Source organism: Oryzias latipes, chromosome 1, assembly GCF_002234675.1.
Source record: "Oryzias latipes chromosome 1, ASM223467v1".
Lineage (NCBI taxonomy): Eukaryota > Metazoa > Chordata > Actinopteri > Beloniformes > Adrianichthyidae > Oryzias > Oryzias latipes.
The window spans coordinates 20363998-20377880 of NC_019859.2; the positions used below are offsets into that span (position 1 = coordinate 20363998).

General features: G+C 43.7%; 1 protein-coding gene across 10 annotated transcripts in view; it reads left to right on the plus strand.

The window, feature by feature from the left end:
* fat1 (FAT atypical cadherin 1) overlaps nt 1–9190 on the plus strand; it is a 70661-nt gene extending 61471 nt beyond the window's left edge. For 3 of the 10 annotated variants that reach the window (XM_023958002.1, XM_023957995.1, XM_023958011.1), the window contains 10 exons: nt 101–323; nt 399–530; nt 610–770; nt 1060–1528; nt 1614–1767; nt 1919–2029; nt 2110–2753; nt 3638–3775; nt 6720–6755; nt 7348–9190. In XM_023958002.1, coding sequence (XP_023813770.1) covers nt 101–323; nt 399–530; nt 610–770; nt 1060–1528; nt 1614–1767; nt 1919–2029; nt 2110–2753; nt 3638–3775; nt 6720–6755; nt 7348–8024 — 2745 coding nt within the window. In that variant the 3' untranslated portion in view covers nt 8025–9190. Of the gene's footprint in view, nt 1–100; nt 324–398; nt 531–609; nt 771–1059; nt 1529–1613; nt 1768–1918; nt 2030–2109; nt 2754–3637; nt 3776–3938; nt 4023–4854; nt 4915–6719; nt 6756–7347 lie in introns of those variants that run through there. The other 7 variants (XM_023958005.1, XM_023958018.1, XR_002873747.1 and 4 more) reach the window with 6 other exon arrangements.
* Nucleotides 9191–13883: the final 4693 nt, after the last annotated feature.

The following is a 13883-nucleotide window of genomic DNA, read 5'->3' on the forward strand; positions in this document are numbered from 1 at the left end:
GATCTGAATTAGCTGTTGTGTATTTTCTCTCAGCTAAGCAGAGCACTCAATAAAGCTTTAATCCGCTCTGGTGGCTCATTCAGTCTCCAATTTTCCTCAGGTTGTTTTCCGAAAATTGAACTCTTCTGCAGCTGTGATTGAGGAAATGACCGGCGTCCGCATCGTGCGGGTCGTCCAGAAGCTCTGCGAAGGTCTGGACTGTCCGTTGCAGTTCTGCGACGAGGTGGTCTCCCTGGACAAGACGGCCATGTCCACTTACAGCACGGCTCGCCTGAGCTTCGTCACGCCGCGACACCAGAGAACCGCCACCTGCCAGTGTCACGGTACACAGATGTTAACGGCATGTATGTTCTTTTAAAGTCCACTCCTCTCACTTGAGGCCTCTCTGGCTGTTTTAGGTGGAACGTGTCCCGTGTTGAACAACGTGTGTGAGAACAACCCGTGTCCCGAGGGAACGCAGTGCATCGCAGATCCCAGAGATCCCGTTTACAACTGTGTGTGCCCTGAAGGCAAAAAGGGCAAATGCTCTGGTATGCTCTTCATTCATTTGCTTGTCTGCTGATTAAAAACCATGCTTTCCTTCACTCCTTGAATGTATCACTTCCTCAGCAGACGGACAGTCTCTTAGCTTCAGCGGAAGCAGTTATGTGAAGTACCGCCTGATGGAAAACGAGAACAAGGAGCTGATGAAACTGTCACTAAAGCTCAGGACCTTCTCCAGTCACGCCACTGTCATGTATGCAAAAGGGACAGACTACAGCATCCTTGAGGTGCGTACTGAACTACCCGGTACTTACAAGTACCTTATTTTAGCCAGTCCCACTACCACCCATGTCCACAGTTAAAAGTACACATCAGGTATTTGGTATGCATCCAAGAATGTGTTCACACTCAACAAGCAGGGAGGGGCTTCTTCTCAATATTGGCCTTTTATTGGAAGTAACCACGTCGACTCCCTCAGTTACCATAGTTTACTACTCTTTCAGAGTACAGTTCAACAAGGTGTGGTAGGAATTGACTACATTTGTTTGCTGTCTGTGTTTTGTTCCTGTGGAGTAGATAGTAAACGGCCGCCTGCAGTACAAGTTTGACTGCGGCAGCGGGCCTGGCCTGGTGTCAGTCCACAGCGCGCAGGTGAACGATGGCGAGTGGCACTCCGTTTCCTTGGAGGTGGATGGAAACTACGCCACCCTAGTGCTGGACCAGGTGCACGCTGCCTCTGGCACAGCTCCGGGCAACCTTCGCACCCTCAACCTCGACAACAGCATTTACTTTGGCGGCCATGTGCGGCAGCACTCCACGCCACGCCTCGGACGCAGCCTGCCGGTTACCAACGGGCTTCGCGGCTGTATCGAGGCCATCACGCTGAACAACCAGGAGCTGCCCCTGAACACCAGAGCGCAGCGGGCCCACGCCATGCTGGAGGACATAGTGGACGTGGCTCCGGGCTGCGCGCTCCCACCGGCCGAGAGTTGCTCCAGCAACCCGTGCACCAATGGAGGGAGCTGCACATCGCTGCCTAATGGAGGTACGCTCCTTCTCCATGATTCCATGCAGTTTATGTTTTCCATTTTTTCTCTCCTGATGATCCATGTTGTGTTTGAATTTCTAAGGTTATTTCTGCAAGTGTCCAGCCTCCTTCATGGGCTCACACTGTGAGATTGCCATTAGTCCTTGCGCCTCCAACCCCTGCCTATACGGGGGCACCTGTGTACCTCGCGCAGGGGACTTCTACTGTCAGTGCCGAGGGCAGTACTCTGGACAGAGGTATCGCAGCGTCTCATTTCAAGTCACTTCCAGAAAATCTGTTTTTGAGGCTTCCACATTAGAAAAAATGACATTCTTGCTTGTTTGCAAGCTTTTGTTTAAGAAACTGCTCTTGAAATTGTCTGCTTGAGTGATCTTGTGATGTCTGCAGGTGCCAGTTGGGGCCGTACTGTAAAGACAACCCCTGTAAAAACAGCGGCAAGTGCATTGACAGTCTGGATGGTCCGGTGTGTGAGTGTGAAGCCGGCTTCCAGGGAGAAAGGTGAGCAGCTCTTCTGCTAAATTCATTCCGCTTCAGCAGTCAGGTTTCATCTGTGACCTCACTTTATTGACGTCCTCCAGATGCTTGAGTGATGTGGATGAATGCATCAAGAGCCCCTGCACCAACGGGGGCCTCTGCCAGAACACGTACGGCTCCTTCAAATGCAACTGCTCTCTGGGTTTCACCGGGACGGCGTGCGAACTCCGCGCGGAAGTCCGGAATGAATTCGTCTCTACCTCCTGGAACATCGGCTTGGAGGAGGTGATCGGTATCGTGGTGTTCGTGTCCAGTATCTTCATACTGGTCCTCCTCTTCGTCATCCTCCGCAAAAAGGCCTGTCGTAACAAATCAAAGACCGACGGCGACGACAAGCATCCCGGGGGTGCAAGCATGCCCCACTCCTTTCTTCAGAGACCCTACTTTGACTCCAAAATGCACAAGAACATCTACTCAGACGTCCCCCCGCAGGTGCCCGTGCGCCCCATCTCCTACACTCCCAGCATTCCAAGCGACTCGCGCAACAACCTGGACAGAAACTCCTTCGAGGGGTCCACCATCCCGGAGCACCCGGAATTCACCACGTTCAACCCCGACTCTGTGCACGGGCATCGCAAGACCGTAGCTGTGTGCAGCGTGGCGCCCAACCTCCCCCCTCCCCCTCCCTCCAACTCCGTGTCAGACAGCGACTCCATCCAGAAGCCAAACTGGGACTATGATTATGACGGTATGTCTCTTTGTAGGTGACATCACTTCCTGGAAGCAGGTTTGGAGCTAAAGCCAGGTGCTCCAGGCAACGTCTTCCAGATTTATTACAGAAAGTTGTTTTAGTTTAAAACAGAATGTTCCAGAGCAAGGAAACACAATTTTCATGTGTTCATCCAAAAATATTTCCTTTTTGTTGGTAGGAATGTATTATAATAATTACAAATAATTACAAACAAGTCGACTAACAGACCCACTCCGATCCTCTTTTGATCCATTGTAAGTGTTCCCAGTGGTCTTTTCATTATGATTATGACATTTTTAGCCAAACTCTTGGCGCTGCTGTCGGTCTGGGTCTCCCTGTGCCCTGGACATACAGGGTAGTGTCAGGAAGGTGGCACAGCGAGGGGGCTTAACTTCAGGCTGTTGCCGGGACTCTCCGCCAAAACCACCTGTGTGGCGACCCCTGACGGCATGCGCTGGATAGCAAGAATATTTTTTACCCCAAATCCAAAAATCAGTTGATTTCTAGGACATGGTTTCTGCAGAGTGGCATGAGTACATTAGAAATTCACCTCAGTCGCCCCCTGGCCCATCAGTTTATTGTCCCGCTAGCTTACAGCCCTTCTCACCCCCAACCAAACATTACCAGCGCAGTTTAAATGGCGAGCAATATCAGAGCGACTCAGTTTTCAGTCAGATGTCAGCTCAGACGAGGACGTTCATGGATCTACCTGCTCCTGATTCCCAACCATTTGATGGGAGTGGGTCTCTGAAATTGAGTATTTTAGCCCTTCAGTTGGTGTCTATTAGCTGAAATGTACATTTCAGACCTCGTTATCTGAAAGCATCCCTATCACCGTACCTGTCATTTTCATTCATAAACGCTACAATCGTGTCTTCCAGCTAAAGTGGTGGACTTGGACTCCTGCCCGACCAAGAAACCCGTGGAGGACAGCGCCTGTCCGCCCTACAACACCAGAGGCAGCATGTCTGAAGTCCATTCCCTCAGCTCCTTCCAGTCCGAGTCCTGCGATGACAACGGTATGCAGCACTTGGTCGCATTCCATCTCTCAAATATCTGTGTGGAATAGTTGATCTGCAGCAGCGGTGTTGTTTTTTTTCTCTCTGGTTGATATTACCCATCTGACTTTGAATGGATTAGCCAGACGTGTCTTTTCTCTTTCCTTCTGCTGCGGGGCCTCAGCTCCTATCTGGATAAAATCAGTCCACCGAACCAGAACAAGGTTTTAAATAGAGGTTCCTGCTTGTAAGTCTTCAGTCACTGCAGGTACAGCTTGGAGGAATCACTAAAGCCTGTGCTGTGGAATTCTCCAGGGATTGTTTAAAAAAAAATAAAAGAACCAAAAGGCCTGATTTAAATTCTTCAAAGTCTGTAAGAGGATGTTTGATGACTTAAAGAGCGGTTTACTCTGCTGTAGAATCACTCACCACTTCTTTTACGTTGGCCTTGTCAATCACATTATTCCTTCTTTGCTCTTCTGTTGTTTTTTTCCTCACTTGTAGCTTCAAGCAGATGCTTAAAGCGTGCATCAAGGAACATTTCATGAGGGTATTTCTTTTACCTCTTTATCCATTGCATTTATTTACCCTCAGCCATTGAACAGGCGGTCATCAAACCTCCCCGTACATGTGAACAAGTCCTACGAATCCTGGAAAAAATGAATTTCAAACACTGGACACAGTTTCCCAGCTTGGCACAGGCTTTGCTTTGTGCGGCGCTCGGAACCGCGCTCAGATCTCTGGGGAATTTCACAGATTCTTCCATCTGTCCTGTCAGCAGGCACCCTCCAGTTTCCCCCAGTATGTTGTTGTTGTGTGTTATCTCTCACAAGCTCTATCAGACCACCCATCCTACATCCACACAGACACACCATTGTGCTACCCTCTGACGCCGTCCTGCCCCAGGCCATGAAACCCCTTCAGATAAGACAAAACACAACTCTGCCTAGCAACAAGGACAGCAATTTTCAGTGGGGTTGCCATCACCTCAGCCACATCCTACACTTGATATTTCCCTGTTTGTTGTTTCCATGAATGATGAACGTTTCATGTCTATCACCTGACCTCCCGTGCTTGTTTTGTTGTTTTTACCACACAAGCCTCCGTAGTGACAGTAATCCATCTTGGCAACTGTGTTGTTGACACGGTGGAAGGAACAGGTATCCTTCTAGCTTCCTCCTGCTGCTGGGGTTGTCCTTGGTGTTGGGTTTGTCAGTGTCCGCTACATAACTGCCATTATCACACAGTGCAAGAAAACAAATCTGAAAGTTGAATCTTGGATCCACCTGTTGCCCCATTACCCTTAAGATAATGATCAGGGGGTAGGAGGGGGCTAACAACCTTTCATTCAATGAATCAAATGCACAATGCAACCACCTCGGAACATGAATGTGGAATTGAAAGGGTCGGGCTAGAGGGTGGATCCAAAACACAAAACTGTCACTGAGGGATACGCACAAACACGGTTCAACAGCGACTTTTATCTCCTGAAAGACCCACTCTGATCAAAATGACCTTTTTGGTGTTTTTAGAAGGTTTTTCTGTCCTTTTTCATATGATGGAGAACATATATATATATATATATATATATATATATATATAGAAAATTCAACTTCAAATCGCATTTTTGAGTATATCTTTATCGAATCGATGTGAATCAGGACCAGATGAAAAAATGCAGTTTGAAGAAGCTACAGTCGCTGGGCCACGAGCTCCCTGCTCCGCTCCCTTCTGATACATCCACCTATAGACGAATACATCCACCTATAGACCAATACATCCACCTATAGACCAATAGATCCACCTATAGACCAATAGATCCACCTATAGATGAAGAGATCCACCTATAGACGAATACATCCACCTATAGACCAATAGATCCACCTATAGACGAATACATCCACCTATAGACCAATAGATCCACTTATAGACCAATAGATCCACCTATAGATGAAGAGATCCACCTATAGATGAATAGATCCACCTATAGACAAAAAGATCCACCTATAGACCAATAAATGCACCTATAGACCAACAGATCCACCTATAGACGAATAGATCCACCTATAGACCAATAAATGCACCTATATGCCAACAGATCCACCTATAGACGAATACATCCACCTATAGACCAATAGATCCACCTATAGACCAATAGATCCACCTATAGACCAATAGATCCACCTATAGACCAATAGATCCACCTATAGACGAATAGATCCACCTATAGACGAATACATCCACCTATAGACCAATAGATCCACCTATAGACCAATAGATCCACCTATAGACCAATAGATCCACCTATAGACCAATAGATCCACCTATAGACGAATACATCCACCTATAGACCAATAGATCCACCTATAGACCAATAGATCCACCTATAGACCAATAGATCCACCTATAGACCAATAGATCCACCTATAGATGAATAGATCCACTTATAGACCAATAGATCCACCTATAGATGAATAGATCCACTTATAGACCAATAGATCCACCTATTGACCAATAGATCCATCTAAGTCTTTGCATCTGGATCAAAATTGTACGGCTGGATACCTGCCACACTGCTAGTGTTTGGTCTGGGCTGTAAATAGCGGGAGAGCGTGTAAACAGAGAGCTCTCAGCAACGGGGAGGTGAAAGGGGGTCCCACCCACAACTCAGAGCTGGACTCTTGCAGAAACCATATTCCAGAAAACAACACTGTTTTTTTTTTATTTGGGCTAAAAGCAGCATAATTATTTTAAAAAAAGATCACATCGCTTTGAAAATCGATCAAAAGATGATCGGAGTGGGTCTTGGAGTCTGTTGAAGAACATGTCAACAGTCATGTGTTACATTACCTCTGTGCACCTTTCATTGCTGTCTTCATGCCGTTCATGTATGCCGCCGCCTGTTGGTTCTTCCTCCGTGTTAATGAGAGCTGTTCTTTCTCTCCCCTTTGTGCCTCGTATAAAGAGTCTTTTTTGGCTCATGATGTCAAGAACCCAAGAGGTGACTGTTTCCTCTCTGCTTCCCTGGCGTCGCTGATCCCACCCTGTAACTAATAACCACTAATGAATGAACAGCAAGCTTTTGGAAAGGCTGTTTGACCTCAGAGTGCTTTTGACTTTGCTTTTGTGTCTTTTTTTTTTATAGTACATAACTTCCCGTCCCAAAAAACAAAACAAAAGTATGCATGGTTGCTATGTTTTAGCAAGATGCTATCATCAAAGATGTTACTAACTGGAATTATAGGCATTTGTCTCTAACATGAAATGAAAGTCAATCCAGTTTGGTGATGTCACTACAGGAAGGACAGCTTTAGAAAACACCAATTCAGAACATGATTTGTTTTTTTTATTCAATCACAAAATCTGTAGAACACTGACTTTTTGTAGTCAAGTAGCAAAATGCAGCAGAATAAATACAGATTGCTGGATTTTCTGCTGATTTAGTGTTTGTGCTGAGTTGGCGTGTGGCGGTCTTTGTGTTTTTGTGTTTCTTGGCCTTTTCCTGCATGGTTTGAGTTTGAACAGTTTCTTGGATCCCGTGCTAACATTTATGCTGTGCTAATGCTTCTTCTTTGGTTGTTGATGACCAACAGGATATCACTGGGACACGTCTGATTGGATGCCAAGTGTTCAGCTTCCTGGAATCCAGGAGTTTCCTCATTACGAGGTCGTGGAGTCCCCCGCCCCTCTGTACAGCGACCCCAACGCCCTTGACACGGACTACTACCCCGGTGGCTTTGACATTGAGAGCGATTTCCCTCCGCCGCCAGAGGACTTCCCCGTCAACGACGACCTACCGCCGCCGCCCCTGCCAGAGTACATCGACCGCTGTGACACGCTGCGTCCCCTTGGCAGAGACTCGGAGGCTCCTGGTTCGGGGGTCTCCGGCGTGGTCCGCCAGCGCCCCGCCATGCCCCAACTCTACAGCCTTAACCAGTACCTGCCGCAACACTCCTACCCAGGCGAAGGGGTTGACACAGACGCCCAGGGTGCTGCTACCTCCACCTCTGCCGCCACCACCCCTGCTTCAACCTTGGGCACGGGCGGCTACAGAGGGGGCTACGCTTCAGGCTGTAGCCGGGACTTTGACTCCTCAGCACTGGACAACATCTCCATGTCTCTGTACACATCCACCGCCTCCTGCTCAGACATGTCTGCGTGTTGTGAGGAGTCTGAGGTCATGATAAGCGACTACGAGAGCGGCGACGAGGGCCAATTCGAGCGGTTGGCTATTCCGGCGCTGGACTCCCAACAGCACACTGAAGTCTGACACTGGATCCAAATATTAAATAGAAAATACACAAAACAGAAAAAAGTGCCTGAACTCACAGTTACACCTCATGGTAGCCATCAAAATGCAACACATTACGTGGACACAAGGAGGTACGACACGCATGGTACATGACAGGACAGAGGAGGCACAGGGGGAGGTTAACACCTGCCACTATTTCTTTAAAGGAGACCTATCGTGCTTTTTTTTGTCACTTCTTATCATAAATATTACTGTTAGAAATCCGTTTATTTGAGCAGTGTTGCAAAAATGTCCCTAGAAACAAACTTTACAGTCAGATACCAACAAGAGTGAGAAAAACCTGCTGGAAATGCTGAGTGAAAGATGAAATCCACTGAAGTCTCACAAAGAAACAAACATTCATTACAGCAGGGTGGCATGTGCAGCAGCCATTCTGTTCTCCACTTTACCCCGTTGCGTTCAGGGACACATTTAAAAAAAAAAAAAAAAAAGCTAAAAAACGTCTCCTTTAAAGTTTTATCTCACAACAAGAAAGTGGATTTTTACATCATTTCAATGTTCAGCAACAAATATAAATATGTATGTATCACGGAGGAAAAGAAATACATTTGGTTTCCTTGAGAAGAAAACAAGATAATGTTGTTGTTGTTGTTTTTTTTTTTTTTTTTTTACAAATCCTTTATTTTCAATGTAAATGTACAGTTTTGATTTCAAAGTTGACTAGGTTTTGTAGATACTGTATGCTTTTATTTTGAAAGAAAACAAACAAGTTAAACGGTGTGACATCAGCCTTACTGTGCAACATTCACTTAAAAAAAAGTCAAATCAAAGAAAAGCGTGGCTTTCCTGAACACATTGTACTTGTAAAATGTAATGTCTCTTATTCATTAAAAAAAAAAAAAAAAAAAAAACTGGGGGGGCTGGGGGTCTTCAATGAATGACTGCATATTCCTGTGTTTAGAATTGTTTGTACATTTTGGAACCTCTTTATTTTTCCACCGAGATAATGGGACCCAATATATTTATAGTGCCGAGTTCTCCACCGACACGGAGTTTTTCAGGTGTCTGTGTGTGTCCGAGCAAACGCTATGGTCTTGTTAAGGTTTTTATTGAATACTGCCACAAGCTCATGCTTTCTTACTGGCAATAAATTATTCCTAAAAAAAATAAAAGACAGATCCCGACTCTGAGCCTTTTTATTTCCCTAGTGTTTGGAATGACTGTGTTTGGGTCGTAGTTCTATTTTGAATTACTTATTGATTTACAATCAATGTGGTAAAGTAGACCAGCACTGAAAGTACAGTCAATTTTTTGGTCTATCAACTAGAAAAAACTAGAAAATGAATCATTGACTGTATGTGAGAACTGGACTGAGTGACCCCTCCCCCATTTGAGATTTAACCCTTGTGCTATCCTTGGCACTTTAACCTTGGGAGTTGGGTTATCATTTCTTCAATGATTTGTGATCTTCACTGGTGTCCATGGATTACATGAAATCCTTCCACGTTTATCCACCTTTGTCATGGTAGGGAGAACACGTCAAAGTAAGGGTGGGATCATAGGATAGTACAAGGGTTACAAAGGAAATATCCTGAGGCTGATGTCTGAATTTTTAGCCTGACGGCTAAACAAGTATGTAGTGCGAGACCATGTAGTGCCCCGGATTTGAAAAGCAGTTTGGACACCATGCTCGCTACTTTATTTATTTATTTTTAATAAACAGCGGATCTGAGGTAATCGATTTCACAAATATAAAATCTCATTGATATGAGCAATTTGCGACAATTATTAATGAATCCACTGTCTTCTGAAGATGAAAACGATGATGGTTTTGTAAAAAAAAAAAAATTGTTCCGACACAATGCATTGTGGTCTACAGTCGCCGATTTAGTGAGCATCGATGCATTTCTAGGAAATTTCTAGGCCTTTCGATTTTGGAATTGTAGATTCGGACAGCACTACAAAATGGCAAACGCACTATACAGTGCACTATGTAGTGAGTAGTGAAGGAATTCAGACTCCAAAATCCCAGACTTCTATAGAGAAATAAACAGCTTTTATTCAGTCGTTCTATTTGTTATACTAAACATTCTTGCTCTGCTACCGTTTTTTAACATCTTCTTGTTAATCCTCTTTTTCCCCACATTTTTTCTTTATTGCAAGTTATTCAAGGCATAAAGTCATTCATGTCAAACGGTTGATTTACACATGCTCGCTTTTAACTTCCAACAAGCTCCCTCCCCATTGTCGAGATGGGTTGCCATGGAAACGACCGACTCGGACCAGTCACTGCTTACTGACGCTGTCTGGCTCCAACAGGACGGTGTCCTTATCATACAAAAACTATGACAGAATTGACTTCACTTCATTGAAGCTGAAAGTAAACCATTTTCTATCTGTGGCGTTACACTCACTTGGTCAAGATCTCATCTGCAATCCACAGGAATGACTCAACGGCTTCAAACTTTACTTTGTCCTGCCCACTCGCCCTTTACCAGATTGTTGTAAAGTTGAGTGGAAATAAACACCAGTCACTGTGCCCTCCCCTTTTCCGGCATTTTTTTGTTTATTTTTTTACCATGCAGATACCATTGATTGACATCAGGGATGATCTAGTGCTTATATGTCAACGTTCAAAACCAAGTTGCCTAACTGGCCCTGTTTTTAACCACAGTTACCCAAAAGTCACCGCAGTACTTGCGAGACAGGTATTCGTAAGTTTTGCTAATAAAAATGTTCTGATATTTTGGATAGTCTTTCTGATTCGCCGCTTTTCTCATCTGGTAGGAAATTGTTTTAATAGTGAGATGAGAGAGCAGAGTTTCCAGCCATGCAGGAATCTGGTTTACACACAGCCCCTCCCTCTTCCTGCATCAGTGACCCCCCCCCTCCCCGCTGCTTCACAAGGGGTCGTAAAAAGTGGACCCTGATAGCTTCAGGCCCGGCACTTCAATAACGTTACAGCTCAGTGTTTGTCTTCCTGACCCGGCAGTCGCTCACTCTTGTTCCTGCTGGCCTTGTGACTATCACTCGGCTGGGTCACGCCTCTCTAGTAGTTTTTTTTTTTTTTTTTTTTCTCTTGAGCATTCTTATCTAAATGATATCATGGAACATCAGGAGGACGGACCCACGCTGGTGAGTCGCTCCTGGAAGACAGTTCCTAACCATTTTCAAGGTTTAGTTCTAAAAAAAAGAAGAAAAAAAAGTGAAGTGTAAGGATTTTAAAAACTAACGTAGTTTTTTTTTTTTCTGATGGCAACTTCTCCCCGCCCAAAAAAGCCATGGTTTATGAGTCTTTCTTTGATTGAGCTGTCATGAAGTGGAGCATTCAACATGCTAACTGGAGACGTTGGAGATGAAGCTCCTGGGTGTTTCTGTGGAAGTTTACTGAGCCTTGGAAAGCCTTGACAGGCAGCTGACAAACTTTGCTTTTAGCGCTGTGTTAACACACCTAGGCGTCCTGTAGACCCACAAATTGCCAACTCACACTTGAAGAAGATGGGGGAAAATAAGGTTATTTGCATTTTAAAATAAGATAAATTAATAGGTTGATTTTGTTGTTGAAATAATCTTATATCTTTTTAGTAAATGTTCTTAATGTTTGCCAAAAGTTCAGTTTCTTTTTCCTTGCTGCAGCAGAGGTGGGTTTTGTTGGTTTTCTGTGTTAGAGCAGATTATTCTGTATCGTATGGGATTTCTAAATAAAAGTAAAAAAAAATAAACACAACCAGTGCTAAGGATCCTTAAAGTGAATAAAGCAGCTGTTTATTTTGCATGAAATAACGGAGTTGATTTCAAAGTGGCGATGGGTTGCCACTGAAGCGGCTTGCTCTTTAATCTTATGCTTGATGGATTCAATTACCTCTGGAACTGGCAGCAGGTGGTTTTCTGTTATTGATTAAATTAGAAGTGTTAATGCATTATTCATTTAATGGACTCGGGGAAAGCAGTTCACTGGGAAAAGAAGTGTTCAGCTTCAGGGATTGAGGTAATGAGCTTCTATGTCCAAAGGGCTTTGCAGTTCTCCATATTAACCACAAGATGGCAGCATATGTTTGGGGCATAGGAAGCCCAGTGGGACAGTTTAGGAGAAAAAAGTCAGAAGCTCCTGTAAGTTAATGAGGAAACTTGATAAACTGTTTAATTTTAGTTGGATAATATGAACAGATGGTTCAAGAAATGTATATATATATATATGTATATCCCTTGTTCTATCCTATGACCCCACCCTTACATTGACGTGTTCTCCCTACCAGGACAAAGGTGGATAAAGGTGGAAAGATTTCATGTAATCCATGGACACCAGTGAAGATACCAAATCATTGAAGAAAAAAAGTTTAGCGCACTGCCTAGTGGGTCTAGATGACCCAACTTCCAATGTTAACCCTTGTGCTATCCTAGGCACTTTAACGTTGGGAGTTGGGTCATCTAGACCCACTAGACAGTGCGCTGAACCTTTATTTTCCAATGATTTGTGATCTTCACTGGTATCTATGGATTACATGAAATCTTTCCACCTTTATCCACCTTTGTCATGGTAGGGAGAACATGTCAATGCAAGGGTGGGGTCATAGGATAGCACAAGGGTTAAAGTGCCTAGGATGGCACAAGGGTTACATATATGTATATTTTGTCTTGATAGCTTCATGTTATATATATATAAGTTATAAAAAAAATGTAAAGATCAAGTAAAATTCTGTTTCCAGGAAAACGATGAATACAAGAAAATATAAATTTCTCTATATTTTATTTTTGTTTCAACTTTTTTTTATGTAAACCTAGGTGTCCTGTATATGATTTCTGATTGCCTTGGCTTGTAAAAAGTACTGGAGGACGGGGGCTGAGGGTGTCGGGCAGGCTGTCACCGCCTCTCTGGAGCAGTTAAGGTTAAACTCACTTCTCTGTGCCAAACATTGAACTAGTGGCCTTTTAATTAGAAGCCTACAGTCTCTCAAAGGGAAGAATTAAACACAAAGCTCCTCACTTAACTACACTGTGAAGACAAGCTGGAGCTCACAGGAATGGAAACAAAAAGTCTTTTCCCAGTTTTAATGTCTTACACAAAAGGATAGCATGAAAACAATCATGGATGTTAACTGATGTATAGGAACTTCAGTCTCATGGTTTCCATAGTAATGTACTATTGCAGCACTGGGAAGCTGCCAGCTGCTGCAAAAACAGTTTCCAAACTAAAAGATGTGGGTAGAGTTTCCAGAAACTGATCTTATGTAAGAGTAGCTTCACTTTGACAGCAGTAGAAAACTGCTCAAATGCCAAAAAAGTAACAAACACAAACTTTTCAAATACTATTCTAATTTATAGGTAAAAAGCTATAACCCAAAGTTATACTGGAAAACCCCAATAAAAACCTTTGTTATACAATAATTTGTAGATATCGATGTTGATCTTATGTTTTTGTGCACAAAATCCAAAAAGTTACTAGCTACATTGCAGCTCAGTAAGATCATTGCTCATTGAATGCACAGTAAAGCAAAATAGAAATACTGTTGTGCAGTAAATGTCCTTTTTGCACAGATTGTTAAAAAAAGTGAAATTAAATAAAAATAAACTCTATATAATTCAACTCTGAAAACAAATCATCAGCAAGTTTGAACACTTCTTTAAAAACACGCATTTTAGTGGCTAATCATTTCAAATTATTCAGATCTGGAAGAAAAATTAGCAGCAGTTGTTGCAGCCCAGCAGGTCAAACAAAAAAAAAATTTTTTTACAATATTTAGAAGACATAAAAAAAAACCAAAAAAAACACACCTTCTCCAGTGATGCTAGTTAAAGGTTTTATGATTCTAAGAAACCTAAGGGGTCTCATTGAAGATTATAAAAATGCCCTCCCTGCATGACACTTAGCATTGAGTG